The sequence below is a fragment of the Bos mutus genome, chromosome 10 (assembly GCF_027580195.1).
Source record: "Bos mutus isolate GX-2022 chromosome 10, NWIPB_WYAK_1.1, whole genome shotgun sequence".
NCBI classification, from domain to species: domain Eukaryota; kingdom Metazoa; phylum Chordata; class Mammalia; order Artiodactyla; family Bovidae; genus Bos; species Bos mutus.
Window position 1 is genome coordinate 58,399,277 of NC_091626.1, and position 18,291 is coordinate 58,417,567.

General features: G+C 44.1%; 1 protein-coding gene across 1 annotated transcript in view; it reads right to left on the reverse strand.

Annotated features, from left to right (window-relative positions):
* ANXA2 (annexin A2) overlaps window positions 1-17,315 on the reverse strand; it is a 44,509-nt gene extending 27,194 nt beyond the window's left edge. The window contains exons 1-3 of the mRNA XM_005903845.3: window positions 17,216-17,315; window positions 6,221-6,279; window positions 2,921-3,020 (exon numbers count right to left, since the gene is read on the reverse strand). Coding sequence (XP_005903907.1) covers window positions 2,921-3,020; window positions 6,221-6,268 — 148 coding nt within the window. The 5' untranslated portion in view covers window positions 6,269-6,279; window positions 17,216-17,315. The remainder of the gene's footprint in view (window positions 1-2,920; window positions 3,021-6,220; window positions 6,280-17,215) is intronic.
* Between the last annotated feature and the right edge of the window lie 976 nt (window positions 17,316-18,291).

Genomic DNA, 18,291 nt, shown 5'->3' on the forward strand with positions numbered 1-18,291 from the left:
GTGCCAAAAGTTGCACAAATCTGTGAATATACTAGGGAAAAAAACAAACATTGAATTGTACATTTTCTATAGGTGAATTGTATGGGATATGAATTTTATCTCAATAGCAATGTAAAACAACTGTTTATAAACTTTACTTTTCATATTGTGGTGACAGTCTACAGATATTCTGTGTAATATAAATAGAGCTATCATAATTTACTAAGTCACTCCCCAGCTAGAAGAGAGACCTGGATTTGTCACCATCATGACCAATACTGACAGTAACATCTTTGCTACAACACTGAGCTCTGTATGGGTATCACAGTCTTTCCTCTCAAGAGTATCTTAGAAGAATTTAAGGTTCTAAATATACCAAAAATCTAGAAATTATTTTTAAGGGTCAACAGATTTAAGAAAATTCAGTTACTCTTTAAAACCACCAGGCACCAAAAATAAGTAAATAAAAAGCAGTCCTAAGTGGGACTCACTGGGCATTACGTTTGGGAAAGAAGACAACAGGGGGCCAAAAGCTGGACCTACAAATATGACATATATCTGATATCTCTAAAATCACAGATAGAAAACGTTCTCATGCCTGAACACAACTTATGGCAAAGTAAGAAGTCTGGTCCTGCCAAGTGGGTGGCGAAATGTTAGGGTGCGTGAGAACACAGCCCTGGGGCTGGACCGAGTCACATTCAAATCCCAGTCTGAACCACTGTCAAGAGACCTGGAGCATGTTAATCCTAAATTGTGTCCTCCATATATTGGGGATGATAGCACCTAGCATGAGAGGATTAATCTGAAGTTTACCTAGGAACAATGTTCCTGAAGTGCTTGGTGCCATGCCAGCCCATGACGAGCAGCACTCAATAAGGAGCTCCTGCAACCCTGATAACGGTGATGTCAGCTGCATTTGACCAAACGGGAATGTAGGAATCCAAATCTTAGCTTTCCAGACGTTTCTGCTTAGAAACTTGAGTATTTTTCTACTAACTCAGAAAGGGCCTGAAGGTATTTTTATTACCCTGGGAGTTTCAGCTGTTACCAGAGTTCACTTGCGCAATCTTTACATTCCAGTGCGCTAAAAGCTTTCTCATGCAGGGATAAAGGCAGCCTTTGTCTCAAGCTTGTAAAAGGCACCATCTTTGTTAGATGAGTGAGCTGTTAAACTTCGATTGTATCTCTACAATGGCTTGTTGGGAAACCCTAGGAATATAGGCACATCCAAATAGTGAGAAGGGGTGAGTTTAGAGGAGAGCAGACTGTGTGTGCGTGTGTTAAGGTAACATACTCTGAGTTGTCTATATGGCAGGCACCACGCTACATGCTTCATACTTCACAACAACCCTGTGAGGTGGGAACTTTTATTAGCTCCCCCTTTATAGTAAGGAAGTTCAGGCTTAAGGAAGCGAAATGTTTTCCCAGAGTCTGCAGTTAGTAAATTAGTGGCAGAGCTAGGATTTGAAGCCACAAACACACATGCTCTCATCCACCAGGTTCCACCAAGTAGAACTGACTGCAGGGAGATAAGACCTGCAGATTTTAGTCTCACTTCCTGATTAGTGACTTCCTGACTTCCCAGGCTGGCCTTTGACAAGTATGGTCATTTAAAAGCACCAAAAGAGATGGCTTTTTGAAGGTTAGTTAGTCATCCAGGCCAGACGTGCCCACAGTGTCCTCATGGAAACTAAGGTTGCTTTGAGGCTGATGACGCAAGCCTATGTCGCATCAGAACCACAGGACCTAAAGGATCTTTCTACATTCCTTCTTATCCCCGGAAACACAGTATCCAGTTTCTCCAAGGGTTTTAGGAAAGGTGACTATGCAATTTATCCTGCAAAATATGACAGTTCTGAGGGTGCAAGGGGGCACAATCAGTAAATATGCAGGCATAACGGGGATATATGGTGATCCCAGTTTTAGGCCCCCCAGGTTACCCTGACTGAGGTCAGGTCTCCAGTCTGCAGTGACCTGTATGTGAACTGTTGGGGTGTGTCAACAAGCAAAAACACTCTATTATCCTAATGTCCTTCGGCTCATCAGCAGGGGATGAACCAGCAGTCAGAACAGCTGCTGGATCACATCTGTGTCTCTCAAGCTTTGCATGTAAAGAAGTGCTTTCTCCAAAGGGGGGAAAAGAGTGTGGTGAATCACAAGCATCACCACAATCATCACAGTGTTTCCAGGGAGCCAAGGATGGAGCAACCCCAGAGGTACATGCTTCATCAACAGAAGCCTGGAAGTCTGGTCACAGGCTTTTGTAGATACAGAAAACAGCATGATGACCTGAACAGGTCCTTGCTCAACTCTACCCGCAAAATGCTTTATCTGCTTTATTTCAGAACGGAAGCTTTTATGCCTCCTGGTCCTCTCTTACTCATCCTGGAACTCTAAGAAATACAGTCATCCCGACAGCTCTTTAAATCTAAGCTCTAGGCCCAAGGAGTGACATAACTTGTGGAGTTAAAAAAAAAAAAAAAAAGCCTGGATTTTTTGCTCATTAGATCAATCTAAGAGCAAAGCAGCAAAATGTATCCAGCAGTTTTCCAACAAAAGTGATGAAATTCAAGGGGACTTAGGACCACAAAGAGGCCCTTAGGGATCACCATGACCAATCTCTTCCTTACAGAAGGGGTACTGAGGCCTCTGAGCTCAAAGCACACACCCAGGGCATCAGGCCTCCTGGCCCTGAAATATAAGCTTATATCCATGTCACTATGCCATTCGGTTAACTTCTCATCTTTAAATCTTCTCTCTCCAAGGGGAGGAGAGAGGGAGGAAGCTGGAAAGAAGAAGGGAAGGATGGGATGGAGTAGGTTTGGATCACTTCATTAAAGCTCAATGACAATTTCAAATGACCAATGTATGAAAATGAAAGACAGAGACTAATAACATTTTGGTGAGAGTCTGACAAGATGATAAACATATGGCTTACCTTTGGTCTTGATGGCTGTTTCAATGTTCAGAGCATCCCGCTCAGCATCAAAGTTAGTGTACGCTTTGACTGACCCGTATGCACTTGGAGGTGTGGAGTGCTGAGGTTAAAAGACAAACACACTGAAGTCATACACATTTAGAATCTTTTTGTTGAAATGTCAATTACTAAAATTTTTTATCCTATTGTTTTGTTTTTTAGCAATTCACATCATTCTTAGGCCAGGGAACTTGTAAGTATTCTTTGTTTCCAATGAGAATTCTTCAAAGCCTCAACTAGTTAAGAATTTGATAAATCTATTTTTACTTTTCATCTTAATTTTTGTGCAAGCTCAAAGTGGACAACACAAAGCTGGGTACTTGAAACCACCTGTTTCTCTGGGGAAGGCTTTGAAGAGCACAAAACCGGGCTGGCAACAATTTGAAACAAGCTGGAAATGTGGAAATGCCTGAATGACAAGTGTGTTTTGCCAAGTTTTTGCTACAGGCACATGAATTTCCACTGGGCCTGTATCACAGTTCTTTAAAAAGCAAATGCAGAGTGCCTGTCTGCTTTTCTCTATCAGATAAGTGAGGGAAGTGTCTTCCTCCTACCCCTACTTTGGCCACAGCCGTGGCACCAAGGTGGTCAGGCCACATGGCCCACATCCTCTACATACTGGCCAAGTCCCGCCTCTTTTCTCTCCTCTCTCTACCCTCCCTTCTGCTGTCTTTTTTTTTTTTTAACTTTTTACTTTATATTGGGTGTATAGCCAAGTAACAATGTTATGATAGTTGCAGGTCCACAGCAAAGCAACTCAGCCACACATGACATGTATCCACTCTCCTCCAAATTCCCCTCCTATCCAGGCTCACTGAGCTCTACTCAATGCCACATAACATTGAGCAGAGCTCCCAACGTATACATATTTCTCCAGACAAGACATACAGGTGGCCAAGAGGCACATGAAAAGATGTTCAACATTGCTAATTATTAGAGAAATACAAATCAAAACTCCAATGAGATATCACTTCACACCAGTCAGAATGGCCATCATCATAAAACCCCTCTGCTGTCTTTCACACAACCCCTTCCACCAACTACTCTTCCTAGAATTTTGTTTTTCTGTCTTTTAAACCATGCACTCACTCTTGCTTTCCAGTGCTTTTCAAGGCCCTGGAAAGCTGTTCTTGATACTGTTCTTGATCTGAGGGCCCCACCCTAGACTGAGGTAATAGCACAGTTTTACATCAGTTCTCCTTTCCAAAGTGTTAACTCTTCTCCTTTGAAATGCTCTTACAGCTTTATTCCCCCTTGCTATCCAGTCCGAAAGCAAAGGACAGACTAAACAGCACTGGCAATGTTCTTTAGGCTGGCTGAAGGGCGGTGGAGCTATCCACCACCTTCAGCACCAAGGCTCCCCCATCCTGCCTCCCCCTAGAACATACGTCCCATCATACATGACTTTGTCATGGCTCGGTTTCTGGAAAGAGTAAGAGACTGAGTCACCCTGACCTACCTTTCCACACACACACATCACATTACAAGGCATCCCAGCATTTACTATTAATAGCAGGGAGGTTGAACAGGTAAACAACTAAGATGCCATCCTTTCAAATGGCTCCCAGGACAAACCCATGAATCTAAGTTCATGACTGGACAGAATATTTTAAACTAACTTGTGATCATCTTGGCTAAACAGTAAATCCAGTTAATATATATAACTGAAACCCAGTGGATTATCAAGGTGTTTTTCATTATAATTTCACTAAACTTTTCAGTAATTAACTCAATGGAAATAGAGCAGACAATCAAGAAAAGGTAAGGACAGAGTATTATTCTGAAATACTGACTAGATATGTTAGAGTGGCTACAAAACAAGTAAAGAAATCTATGGGAACACATTTTCCTATTTATTAACAATTCCAACCATTATTTACAAAGGCAGGCAGTCTAGTCATTGAGCCATATGAAATGTGGCTTCGTATAGCAGGTGCTATGTCATCTCATTTCAAAAACAACGGTGAGTAGGGAAACGTTTTGCATATTTTTATATCTCTGGAAATAGAATTAAATGGGCAATTGAAGCAATTACCTATAAAATTCATTTACCCGAAATTCAAATTAAGAAGGAAAAAGTAATGTTTTTCTTCTCTCAATGTGCTAGAGAATACATGACATTTTCTGCTGCAGTCCCATCTCTGCACACCAAGAAACACATCATACCTGAGGAATTTCAAAGGCCACATGAAAAGCGCTCTTATGAAACCTGATACTAAAAACGAATTAATGATCTACTCCATTAAGAAAAAAATTATTTAGACTTGTCTGGACCTCAGTGTGCCACTTGTATGGTTGCCAGCAACAGTATGCACAAGGTCCAAGAGGAAAGATGAAAATGAGGGAGGCTGTATACGCCATACGACTTGTGCTTGCACCAATGACATCATCGGAACATTTTATTGGTAAACATCAGGGGCAAAGGATTCTGTTCCTCGTGACCCAGGCTGCTGGTGACCCACTTGAGTGCTTTGTATTTTAATTTCAGTGACAGCATATTTTGAAATATCTCTAAGATATGCCTACAGACCAGTGTCACTGCGGAGTTTCTGTAAAAGCCAGTTCTGCTAAGATGACCTGGAAGATGTATGGTATTACTAGGTAATTTACACATTCACAACTTTATATTCTACTTTATTCTAAAAGCATTTGCAATGACTTATAATTTTGAATATAGCTTTCAAAATTTTTGACTGTAAAACGAAACAAAAAAACCAAATGCATCAGAATGTCTAGGTTCCTGTGAAAGACAAATACAATTCTGAGCTCCCTGGAAGCCAAAGCAAAAAAAGCATCACAATGAATTAGAATATAGAATACTTTTATTATTTAGTTAAAAAAAATTCTAGCGGTTTTAGAGAAAAGCTTTTCCAAAACATGCAGGATCATTTTCAATATGGCTGCAGCTTGATGCAGCCATTAATAAAATCTGAGGGCGTGATGCTACAAGTTCTGTGTCATCATAACAAGTACTATCACTGGCACGTTAAGTATATAGCAGGATAAAGTTCCAGGCACATCAGTGTCACCAGTGCATGCCCAATTTTGATCTGACACCAAAACAGTTTCTGGAGCCATAACATTTCTTTCAAACTGAACTACCAGGAACAGCTAAAGTAATGGGGAAGACAGGAACCAAGAGGGGAACGAGTATCTTAATTCCGTCCTCATTTTCTTTAGATGGACAAGAAAAGAAGGGGCACAGTTACCCAGAGATGCCCAACTATCAAAAATTACACAAAATGAAAACGATATACTTACATCACCCTCCAAACTGAGCTTGCACAGAATTTCATGAACGGTAGACATTTTGAAAGAAGCTGGAAAAAAAGTACAACAAAAAGTCCTTATTATGAAGAGACTTTCCCTTCCCCTGAAGCACAGCAATTCATTATACTAATCTCTGCTTCTTGGACCATTTCATCTGGTGATACTAGAGTAATATTTGCAAATAGATGCAATTCTCATCTTGTGACTCAGAAAATTAAAGCTGAGAGATTGTTTGCATTGTTTGGGATGGACTACAGAACTATCTAGTTTTGTTCCTGCTCTGCTCAAAGAGAACTTGGGATGACTGACTTGTAAATACAAAAATCAAAATGCTTCCCAACAGCAGTGCAACTTGTCCAAACAGGATGAGGCTGAATCTTTTGGTTCTCCTAAAAAACAGTAATCTTGGCAAACTAGCCATTACTTCAGTATTTTTCACCAGTAATTTAATATATGGAAAAGGGTCTGCAAACTATGGATGTGAATTGAAATCAACAGCATTTCATGGTGGCTCATTCCTAAATAGAGCCCTTTATTACTATCCCTAATTATTCTCTTAGCTCACCAATGATGAGAGGTATTAGAAGACATTAAACTGTTGATGAGAATGACAATGGACATATCTTCTGATGTTAACTCATCCTATGAAAGAGTAATAATCCTTGTATTTAAGATTCAAAATGGCTGAAATGATGTCATCTTCCAGTTAATACACTTAACCCGGCAGTGATACCACAGCCTGATGAATTGGCTTTCCAGCTTTGTGATCACAGTTCTCGGAATTGATGCACCAACCCCTGCCAAAAAAAGTGCTCAACTGGCAAGAAATTTACCTCAGCCGAGACAAGACAGATCATTCAGCAGCAGCCTCCCCAAAATAAAGAAAATAGAGCAAAGCTGTGTCCTCAAATAGTGGAAATGACCTCTGAACTACAGCAACTCCTGTTTTGCTCTTTTATTATTATTTTTATGTTTTTATATATTTGCACCAGGTCCTAGTCATGGCATGTGGGATCCCTGATCCTGGGGAATGCAGGATCTTCAGCTGTAGCATATGAAATCTAGTTCACTGAACAGGGCGAGAACCTGGGCCCCCTGCATTGGGAGTGCAGAGTCTTTGCCACTGGACCACCCAGGAAGTCCCTGCTCTTTTTGCTTAATGTTCTCTGATCAAGGAAATAGTTTCCATGCAATTCAGCTTTCTGTTTTCTTCCAATAGTTGGCTTAGTTTACATGTTTTCATACAACTGGCTTGGAGGGAGTATTTTGACACAGACATTTTCTCATTTATCAGAAGGCTCTGAACTAGGCAGATTCCAGGCTCTGTGGGGAGTGAGTTATAAGAATGTAAGAGAAGAGGATTTGCCTTTATTTGTGGTTATGGAAATATTTCTGCAAGACTTTCACAATGAACTTTGTCCTACACCAACTCTTCTCTCTCGACTGATGCTTATAGAAACTTTTTGAGCATGGCAAAAAAGAAAGTCACAGGTATTCCAACTCCTCCATTCCCACAACTCTCAGACACTATCACATACACTCCCAATCCCTGCAATATACCCCACCACTGGGATATAATCTTAATTTGTAAAGTTGTCCTCCATAAATAAACTGTGGTACATCCAGACAATGTAGTATTATTTAGCACTAAAAAGAAATGAGCTATCAAGTCATGAACAGACACAGAGATAACAAATGCATATTACTAAGTGAAAAAATCAGTGTGAAAAGGCTACATATTGTATGATTCCAATTATATGACATTCATGAAAAGGCACAACCATGGAGACAGTAAAAGGCTCAGTGGTTGCCAGGGATTAGAGGGTAAGGAGGGAGGGAAGAACTGGCGGAGCATAGAAGATTTTTAGGGCTGTGATACTATAACAGTGGATACATATTATTATACGTCTGTGAAAACCCATAGAATTTACAACACCAAGAGTGAAGCCTAATATAAACTATGGGATTTGAGTGATAATGATGTGTCAATGTAGGTTCAGCAATTAAAACAAATGCACTGCTCTGGTGGGGGATCTTGAGAGTTAAGGAGGCTGTGTGTGTAGAGGGGATGCTGGAAATACACACTCTGTACTTCGCACTCAATTTTTCTGTGAACCTAAAACAGCCCTCAAAAGTCTACTTTCTTTAAGAGTAGCCAGACTGTCCAGGGGCTTCCCCTGTAGCTCAGTTTGGTAAAGAATCTGCCTGCAATGCGGGGAGACCTGGGTTCAATCCCTGGGTTGGGAAGATCCCCTGGAGTAGGAAAATGAATACCCATTCCAGTATTCTTGCCTGGAGAACCCCTATAGACAGAGGAGCCTGGTGGGCTGCAGTCCATGGGGTCGCAGAGTCGGAAACAACCGAGTGACTAAGCACAGCACATCGCACAGACTGTCCACTAGCCACCAGCCACACGGCAACCAGACAGCCACCAGCTATCAGACACTGAAAGGTGCTCAGTCCAAACTGAGATGTGCTCAAGGAAGTGTAACATACACACCAGATTTGGAAGACTTAGCGTGAGAAGGAGACTGTAAAATCTAATAATTCCGAACTTCACCTTGGGCCAAGAAACATTTTATAGGGTCACCGTAGTATCCTGCTGAGATTCACCAAAGCGGAGGTGGATTCCTAGGACATGGACCACCTAGCCTTGACTCTCACTCATGGGGCTCAGTCAGAACTGGACTAAGTCTGCAGTGAGGGATAAACTGTTATCCTCTGCCTTGTGGAATTCTAGGCCTCATTATAAGCAGCTAAGAAATAAAAACGCCAAAACAAAAAGACCAGTAAATCACAACTGTTTCTGGATGGATTTATTAGACCAGGTACTTCACATCAGTTCTCATATTTAGGAATCCGCAGCCACAGAGGCAGGTGAGGTTCTGCCAGGGAGTTCTTTCAAGTTGCCTTTCCAGCTCTGAGCACCAGCCTGGGAGACAGCTGTCTCACCGTGCCCTAGATAGATCCCTTGGTGCTGTACAAACCACAGAACATGAGATTTAATAATCCTTCTCACACCCACAACACACTAACACAGAAAATCAGATTTTAAAAACCAGATTTCCCTTCCCATTAACTATTTTGGCTCTTTCATGCCACTATCAACTACATTCCTCTATTTTATCTTGTCACAACAGTTCATTATCCAGCCTTCTGCAATGTTCTCTTACTCCAGCTCCATCCAGCCCTCTATCTATTCCCAGCAAAAGTGGACTTGAGGGACTTCCCTGGTAGTCCAATAGTTTCTTAAGAACCCACCTTTCAATGCAGCAGTTGTGGGTTCGATCCCTGGTCAGGGAACTAAGATCCTACACGTCGGAGGGCATCTCAGCACACACACCCCAACTAGAGAAGACCACAAGCTGCAACTATTGAAGCCTGCGTGCCACAAGGAAGAATCGGCACAGCCCCCTCAAAAAGAAGAAACAACAAAGTGGACTTGAGCCAAAGTGTCCCTTGCTTCTCCTCAAACATACTGTAACCACTCTAATCCACAGCATCTTGACTCGTGTCTCCTGTCTCTTTGTCTTCCCCTCATCTTCTCCTAGTTACAGACTCTGCCCATTTCTCAAGTCACTAGCACTTTGGCATATGCTTTAATAGAGTGGCTGCGGCCCCCTCCCCGCAACACCGTCTCCCACCTTTCAGTATCAGAAATACTTTCTGATACCACTCAACTTACTTGCCGTGAAACAGTATCCATGTAATCAAATGGCAACTACATAGCACAATTCAACAAAACGGTCATCTGCTGGACAGAGTCCCAGTTCCCCAACAGATTTAAGAAGCCTCTTCACACTTCAGGTGCTAAAGAAACTTTCAGAAACAGCAAATTGATATTTTGCATAATTAACATTGATATGTTACTATTTACAAGCATTCTGCAGAAAAATAATATCACAATAACCAAAAAACAAGATCCACGAAGCTTGCTATTTCTCCATGCAAGTGTCTTCTGCATCCATATAAATACTTCCTACTTCATGCAAGCTTAATGGCAAAGACATTTTCACCTTAGAAATAAACATGGTCCTAGTTCTTCACTACGGCCAATCCATTTATTTCTTCACTATATCCTGGTCTCCTCACTATATCCAAGATCCTGGCAATGCAAAGTCATTTTGCAGATGACTAATTAATCTCCAGAAGAAACAGTCGGCTTTGCCACTCATAATATTTGTTAAAACATTAGCTTAATATAGTGCTTTTGATTAATGAAAAGATGTCAGGGTGCTGCTACCCTTGAAAGTGGAAAGAGGAAGTCTTGGCAGGGCTACTGTAGGTTACAAACACTGGTGACACCCAGGAAATCAATCAACAAGCCCCTAACACACACACACACACACACACACACATTCTCTCTCCCCTTCTCAGCCTGCCCCTCATTAAAAGCTGAGACAGACACACACAAAACTATGTAACACCGACTTCACTTCTGCAGGACCTTCCAGCTCTCTTCCTTTCTCGGCCCAGGAAGACAAGACCAGGTCACCCAGCTAATGACGAAGGGAGGCAGGGGCCCAGGTCCAGGTCCTCAGACTCAAGGGCCCTTTCAACTTCACCACAGTGGGTCTTCATTCCAAGAGGTTAAAAGAGAAGAGAAAGATAAAAGCATGCATGAGGCTGGCTAAATACCTAAGAGGTGACATACTGACTAGTTTGAGAAGGGCAGTCACTCACTCTGGAAGGCTCAAGCCAGAACAACAGAGGAAGGTCGGAGGAGATGAGACGCGTGTGAATGTTCCGGGGGTGTGAAGACACAAGGCCAGGTTTAAAACCAGCCACATCTAATGGGGTAGCATGTGGGGGCCTGAGAGGTAAGTTTCTGGATGGTGCGTATTTAAGTGTGGCTGTGGAAAGGGATTTGACCCCAATACTCACAGTATCCATTCACAGTATTTGCTCTGGAGGCTGAATTTTCTTACTGAAACAATAGCTTTGCCTTGGTGTACCTATTGTTAGGACAGTAACTGTCCATACCATCGGGGACAATTCCACCCCTACTGACCACTCAGCACAATGAAAAATTCATAAGCCCATTATAAGCAGAACCACCACTTCTTTTCTGGCAGATCTCTCTATGGAACATGAAAATGCCATCACTGGTTCCAACAATGCAACCTCACCCAGATCTCCAACTGGTTTCAACTTGCAGGAAAGAAAAACACAAAAATCAGCAAATTCAATCTGTTGATGAGTACCTCCACATAACTGAGAAGGGCTGGGTGACTAGACAAGGCTGTTAAAATTACCTTTATCAGGTAAAGTTCTTTAAGAAAATAACCAGAGGGGTACAAGGAGACTGACTGAAAGAGCCACACCCATTTCAAACTGGCTTGAAATAACTCACCACTGGGAAGGGAACTCAGACACCCCACCCTAATGAAAGGAACAGACGGTTTCCTCTGGCCTTGAAAATATTAATAAATGAGGCTGTTAATTGCCTGACTACCAAAGATTTTAGAGTGCAAAGCTAGACATTAAAGAAAGCTGTGCAGCTGCTGGAAAACAGGCAACTTACATCGAACATAAAGACTATCTTAAGGATCACTTAAGAGTTTATCTTAAAAAAAAGATTATACTGTACTTCAATGCTTCACTTCCACAACACAGTTACAAGTCGTACAAGTAAAACAGCCTTAAACTCTCCGCTAACCCCCACCCAGTAAAAAGTAAAACAAAGTTTGCAAAAAGGTGGAAAACAAAAAGTAAACCCAGAAGTTAGCATTTCAAATAATAAAAACAAGTTCTACTGAGAACCAGATCCAGAAAGCCCAAATAGCAATTTGTACAAACAAACAAAAACACACTGCAACAGGCTCATCTGCACAGCAGAACCTGAGTATAACCCAGCAGTTTCGTGGTCACACCCACTTTCAAAATGTGGAGTGTTGATGTGTTACCACAAAACACATCCCTAGCAACCATGATGAATTAATCAGGAACTGGATGATACAAAGGATTTTTAAAACCAAAAAAAAAAAAAAATGGGTGAGGGTGTGGGGGTGGAGGGCTGGGATTCCCCACCAAGCCCTTGTTTGCAGTCCTGTGTCTACAGAACCAGACTGAAATTTTAAACCAAAAGCAAGGAAAAAAAAAAATGCATGAGTCGGGGGGAAGAGGTGGAGCTCCCACTATACTCCACTCTCCACCCCTTCCCCAAACCATTTTTATTTAACAGAACCTTTCTGAAAGCACCCAGTTTTCCCCTTGGTTTTTATGGTCTTGATTAATGTCTGAGTCACAGGCGCAAGTCATTCCCGAGAAATCCTGGAATTCTGCCCAGTGGCCTTGCTCAAACAGAGCAGGATGGACACAGCAGCACTTGCTCTGGCCTGTCCCTTTTGCTGCCTGATCTGAATCAATATTTGTTTGCTAACTTCAGACACAATGCAGCCCCGAGCTCTCAGAGCCTCTCAGTCAATCTCCTGATGCAGGGTTAGAGTAGGCGGAAAGAGACAAGCAGAAGAATGATGTCACTTGGCTCCAAGCACTCTCAGGGTTGAGAAATCAAGGTCTTCCCATCTACAACTCAATTTCAGTGTTTTATGGCCCACATATTACATTTCCAGTGGGGCCCTGCTGCTTACAGCAAGAAGTCCACACAGCATTCAAGATTCTCCACACTCTGGACTCTACCCACTTTTTCTTAAATAAAGCACATGCATACACACACACATACACACACACATGTAAAAACACTCAGCACTGAAGTCGGATTGGATTGGTAATTCTCCAAACACACTCACTGCTATTCTGTGACCTCCATGTCTGGGTTTTTCAAGTCCCCAGTACTGGGAATGCTCAATGTGGATCAGCTGACATCCTCATGCAACTTCAGGGTACAAAAATTACTGTTAACTTTTCTCCTGCACCTCTCCCTGCTCCGGGTTCCTGTCTCTTGGCGTGTCTGTGAAGTATCAGAGCTGAGAGCATAAAGTCAGTCTTCTACTCTGTTCACCCCCAGGGTTCCCGTCTTAATCATCGCCATTTCCCCATAGGTCTGAGCACAGTGCTCAGCAAACTGGAGGTATTCACTGACATTTTGGTGTGTTTTACACACACTGAGTCTTTCCACATTCTGTCCTTTCTCCCTTCTTTTCCAATACACTCTCCTTTCTCAATTTTCTTTCTCTTCCTCAGACTGAATCTCTCAAACGCAGTTCTAGTTCCACACATACAGAGCTGGAGGCGTCAATTCCCAGCCTCTATTCACATCTTTGTAATGTCTGGTAGATCCATTCAGGGGACAGACTCTTTATCGTGATCTGCAGCTCTTCCCAACTCCCACAGCCCCTCATTTATACCACCTTTATATCATCAGGGCCCCCTGGGTCCTAGCTCTGTCCACAGGACAATGTGGAAAAGTAACCTCCATCTGCCATGGCAAGCAAAGTGGGAAAGGAGGCAGGAGGGAGTAAGGGTTTGCAAGTGGCCTTGGGACTCCGATTTCCTCTGAGCTGGGAGTGTGGAGACGGATGTGGCAGGTAGACACAGGGCAGGGAGTCCATGTGACAGACACTCCCTTGACTCAGAACTTTCGGCACCAAGCCTGGGAGGATAACTCAGACCACTTGTATGCTACTGACTTCTCTCTGACAAGACTAAACTAAGATGGTTTAAAAACCTTCAGGCTGTGCCCTAAAAGAGAGCTTTGGGGGTCATCTCAGTGGACCCACTGAGAAGGGCGAGCCTGGGCACCTCCTGACCCCTTCTGCTGACCTGCTCCCCAGCTAAGTAGACGGGGACCACATCTGGCAACTGGAGGAGGAAAAAGAGACCCGACAGTGAATGAGTCGGGTAGGGGGAATCTTTTATTCAGAGACTGCTGTCCTCTGAGGTAGCCTACAATGAGAATAGGGTGTGGCACCAGGGGAGGAAAAAAAAAGGAGTTGGATTCCAGTAAGCAAAAAAAAAAAAAGAGTATTCCATTTCTGTTCTTACAGTCAAATCCAGAAGGCAGGTTAAGTCATGATAACAAGCAACAATACTTTGCCTAGCAGGTTTTAAACATGAAGCTCAGGTCTGTGGAATAGCTGGATTAAAGGGGAAATGAGCCCCAATCAAGTTCGGAAGCTAATATTAATTTGGGAAAACGTAAAGTTTACAATCAATTACTGCCTATACAATTCACTCATTTTTGTTTTTCTCCTCACTAGATTTAAAACCTAAAGAGCAGAGTGGTGCTTTTTTTTTTTTTTTGGTCTGTTTTGTTCACTGCTGTATCCCTAAGTGCTTATACTAGTGAGTGGAACATGAAGTGAAAATGAGGTGTTAGTTTCTCAGTCATGTGCAACTCTTTGCGACCCGATGGACTGTAGCCCACCAGGCTCCTCTGTCCATGGGATTCTTCAGGCAAGAATACTGGAGTGGGTTGTCATTTCCTTCTCCAGGGGATCTTCCTGACCCAGGGATTGAACCCAGTTCTCCTGCATTGCAGGCAGAGTCTTTACCATCTGAGCCACCAGGGAAGCCATAGTGGAACATAGTAGATGGAATATCTGAGTGGAACATAGTAGATGCTTAATAAATACTGTCGAATGTAGAGATGTTTAAGGCAGCCCAGGAGAGCCTGGGATATTCATCTGGCATACACACACCCTCAGTTTGTAAGATATGCCTCAGCAGGCCCACAGCCCCACACAAAGGAAGGACAAAGGCCAGATTCTAGGTGCATCGGTGCAGGAAGAGCCTACAAACCCCCAAATCAATAACAATTGTAGGAGGATATCTACCTTGCCAGGAAAAATACTTAAATTAGAAATCAGTCAGGAAACTAATGGCCACGACTGCAGACGTATCAATCGATACAGTATTTTTAATAGCTCAAAGGATGTTAAATATTGACACCCCAGTCCCAAACCAAGTTCATGATCAAAGCCAGTGAGTCAGCAGTATTTCCTGGGCATTTACAACAGGCAAGCCATTTCGCACTACAGGAAATCACAAAATCTAGGCAGTTTCCCAATCATAAAACTCCAACTAAAAAAATTTAGCTTGATGGTCACACCCTTCCATGGCAGTTGCAATTTATTTCTGGGGAAAGCCTTGACTTAAGCTTTGAGATAACACATGGAGTTAGGGAGGCGAGTTCCACAGGCAGTGATCTTAACGCCCCTGACCAATAAGGATACCGAACCTGGCCTCATCTGAGATCTTCCTTCACGCTGCCTGGATGTTATATGGCTCTCTGATTCCATAGCCTCAAATGTTATAAATTGCAATGTTTAGGTTCAAAAAGGTGCCTTGCTATTTTTTAAATAACACAACTCCCCTGAGTTGCTAAGGATTTTAGGACCACCAACATTCCTAATACTGAATATTAACATATATTGATTCAATCTGCTACTCTCCAGCGGGGTATAAGAACAATGAAGGAGGAATGGGAGGAATGCATCAGAACTGGATAAGCATGGTCGGGCTTTTGCAATATGTCAGGGAGGAGGATCTCCAAGGAGGCAGGAGGAATACAGAGAAAAGTAGAGATGGTGATAAGGACATAATTACAATTACAATAATGTGATCAAGGCCAGCATTAAAACTAAGAAGACTTCCAGTAAAATATTTCAGTGATTTTTTTCTTCTTACCTACACATCTTCCCTCCCACTTCCCACCACTCCCAACCCCCAAGCTGGGCCTGTTCTATCAGTACTTTCTATGGAAATGCCTTCTACAACATTGCTTCAGTGCGACAGTGCCTTCTACATTCCAAATGACCAAGTTCGGGACAGGCAAAGTATGATACATTTTGGATAGAACCTATCAAAACAATCAGTATGAGCTCAAGGGTCCAGAACCCTGGACTCCATGACCTTAGGGTTCTGGATAAAGACCCAGTAAGTCCCTATGAGGGTACTCCTCTTTTATACACAAATTGAGAATACCTTCCAACAGCTTTAAAATGGCAAACCTTAATACAAAAAGAATGATACTGCTTTGGTACGACACAACGCTTTCAGGGTGCTTTACAAATTTATTTTTGAATGAACATGTTTTGGAACCTTTGATAGTAACCCTCAGGGGCAATTCTTAAACTTTCACCGATAAGGAAATACATGCCCACTTCCCACCGTCTTAACAGCGCCTTGATGGAAAACAGCCCTCCACACCAGGCGCTAGGACCGACCTCACAGAGCTACAGGGAGAGGCCTAGGGGGCCACGCCCTGTTCTGTACCCTCTGTCTTTGACTCATTGTCGCATCAGCACCAGTAAGTCAGTGACAACTCTGCCCACATAACCACGGGGGACACTTCCTTCCTGAAGCAAAAGTGGTCGAGCAAATTGGAAACTCTTCAGATACACGGAAATCAGAAGTGCTCTCCTACAGGATAATCTAGACAAAGGAGAAGTAGCTGAGGTTCTTTCGTTCTGTTCCGTTCTATAGGGGCAGGAGGTCGCTGCTAAAAACCCCTACCCCTTATCGTCCGACCAGTTGCTTCCCTCTTGCCGGTTGGCACAATTTCCACAAATGCACATTTGTTTCAAGTCAACTTGCAACAGATGGGGATCACTTTCTAGACGGTCGTAAGGCTCGTGTTTAATGTGGAGGGTGTCGCACCCTCTGCTCTCCTCCCGACCCGGGGCTCCTAGGGTGGCCACACCCAGCCCCCCGCATCGCCTGGCGCGTCTGGAATGTGGTGCCTCCCTCTGGCCCCCTCCCCGGCGCCACCTCGTCTGGCTTCCTAAGTACACTCAGGAGGGATGCCCGACCCCTCCTTCTGCCTTGCATCCCCCATGCCAAAGCACACCCGGCGCCCCTCACTCCTGTCCAAATCTCCTCGCCACTGGGCACCGCCCCCCCCCGCCCCTCCCCCGAGCCCCTAGTGCAGACGATCCCTCCGGCCCTCTCCCGGGTCCCCGTCGCCGAAGCTTCTCTTTGCAAGGCTGACTCCTTCCCTGCCTCTCCGCACCCCACCCCTCCACCCCGCTAGCTCTGCGGCCTCGGGCTGTAGCGGATGGGCGGGCGGGGCGTCCCGCTTACCTGGGCCGGGCGCAGTGCGCTTTGAGCTTCCCCAGAATCTGAACGGAGCCGGCTGGCCTGGGTGGGGCTTTTATAGTCACCACATCCTCGCGGTGCACTGGAGGCCTGCCCTGCCCCGCCTTCCCTTGCTCGAAACCGGACTTGGGGGTGACTCACCCTTCCCGCCCCGCGCGCCGGCCAGGGCCGCCTCGCCCTGGAACATTCCCTGGGCCGCGCCAGTGGGAGTGGCCCCGCGCCCACTGCCGTACCCTCCGGTAAAGCGCCGCTGGGACCTCCCTGAGGCCTATCAGCGGCCTCTTTTTCCTCCCTTTCTCTGCTTCTCCAGCGCCACGTCGAGTTCTCAGCCCTGCCTCAGGTTCATATCAGTACAGTTGCAAGACTTTATAGTAGACTATGAGGTTGTTTTTTTTTTTTTTTTTTTTAAGGCGTCGATGCAATGGAAGGAAGAACAGTTCCAAGAAACATAAATCGTGATTCCCCTGAGCTGGGCCGTTGGCATCCAGTCCTCGGTTACCGTCTGCAAACATATTAGCTTAACCTCTGACCAGCCATTCCCGGGAGGAGCGCTGGGAGGAAGAGTTCCGCAGTGTCCTGGCTGGCAAAGGATTCCTCCGCCTTGGGGCACGCTGGTACACAGGGAGCCACTATGGCTGTTGGTTAGTGGGTGGGAGGCTAAAGCCAGGAGCAAGATCCCACCCTCCAGGCCGGGGAGGCGCCCGTTCCCCAAACCTCCCGAGACGCCGGGCCTCCCGCGTGTCGGGCAGCTGTGCGTGTCCTCGTGGCAGGCAGTCCCAGGCTGGGTGGGGACCAGTGGCTTTGAACCTTGAGTTCCAACAAAGAAGTTCCTCCCTTCCTTCTTTCCTAACTGGCTTTTTTTTTTTTTCCTCTCAACCTCAGCTCCCTGGCTTAGTTTTGCTATTTCTCGCTTTTTTTTTCTCTGCTTCTATGAACCACCGTGGCAACAAGCACGCAAATGTGATTTTGTGTGTGATTGTGAAAATACTGTACTTCAAAGTAGCTGGAAAGTTTTGCTAAGAATCCCAAAAATCTCGCTCTGCACCTCTGAATTCTTTCCT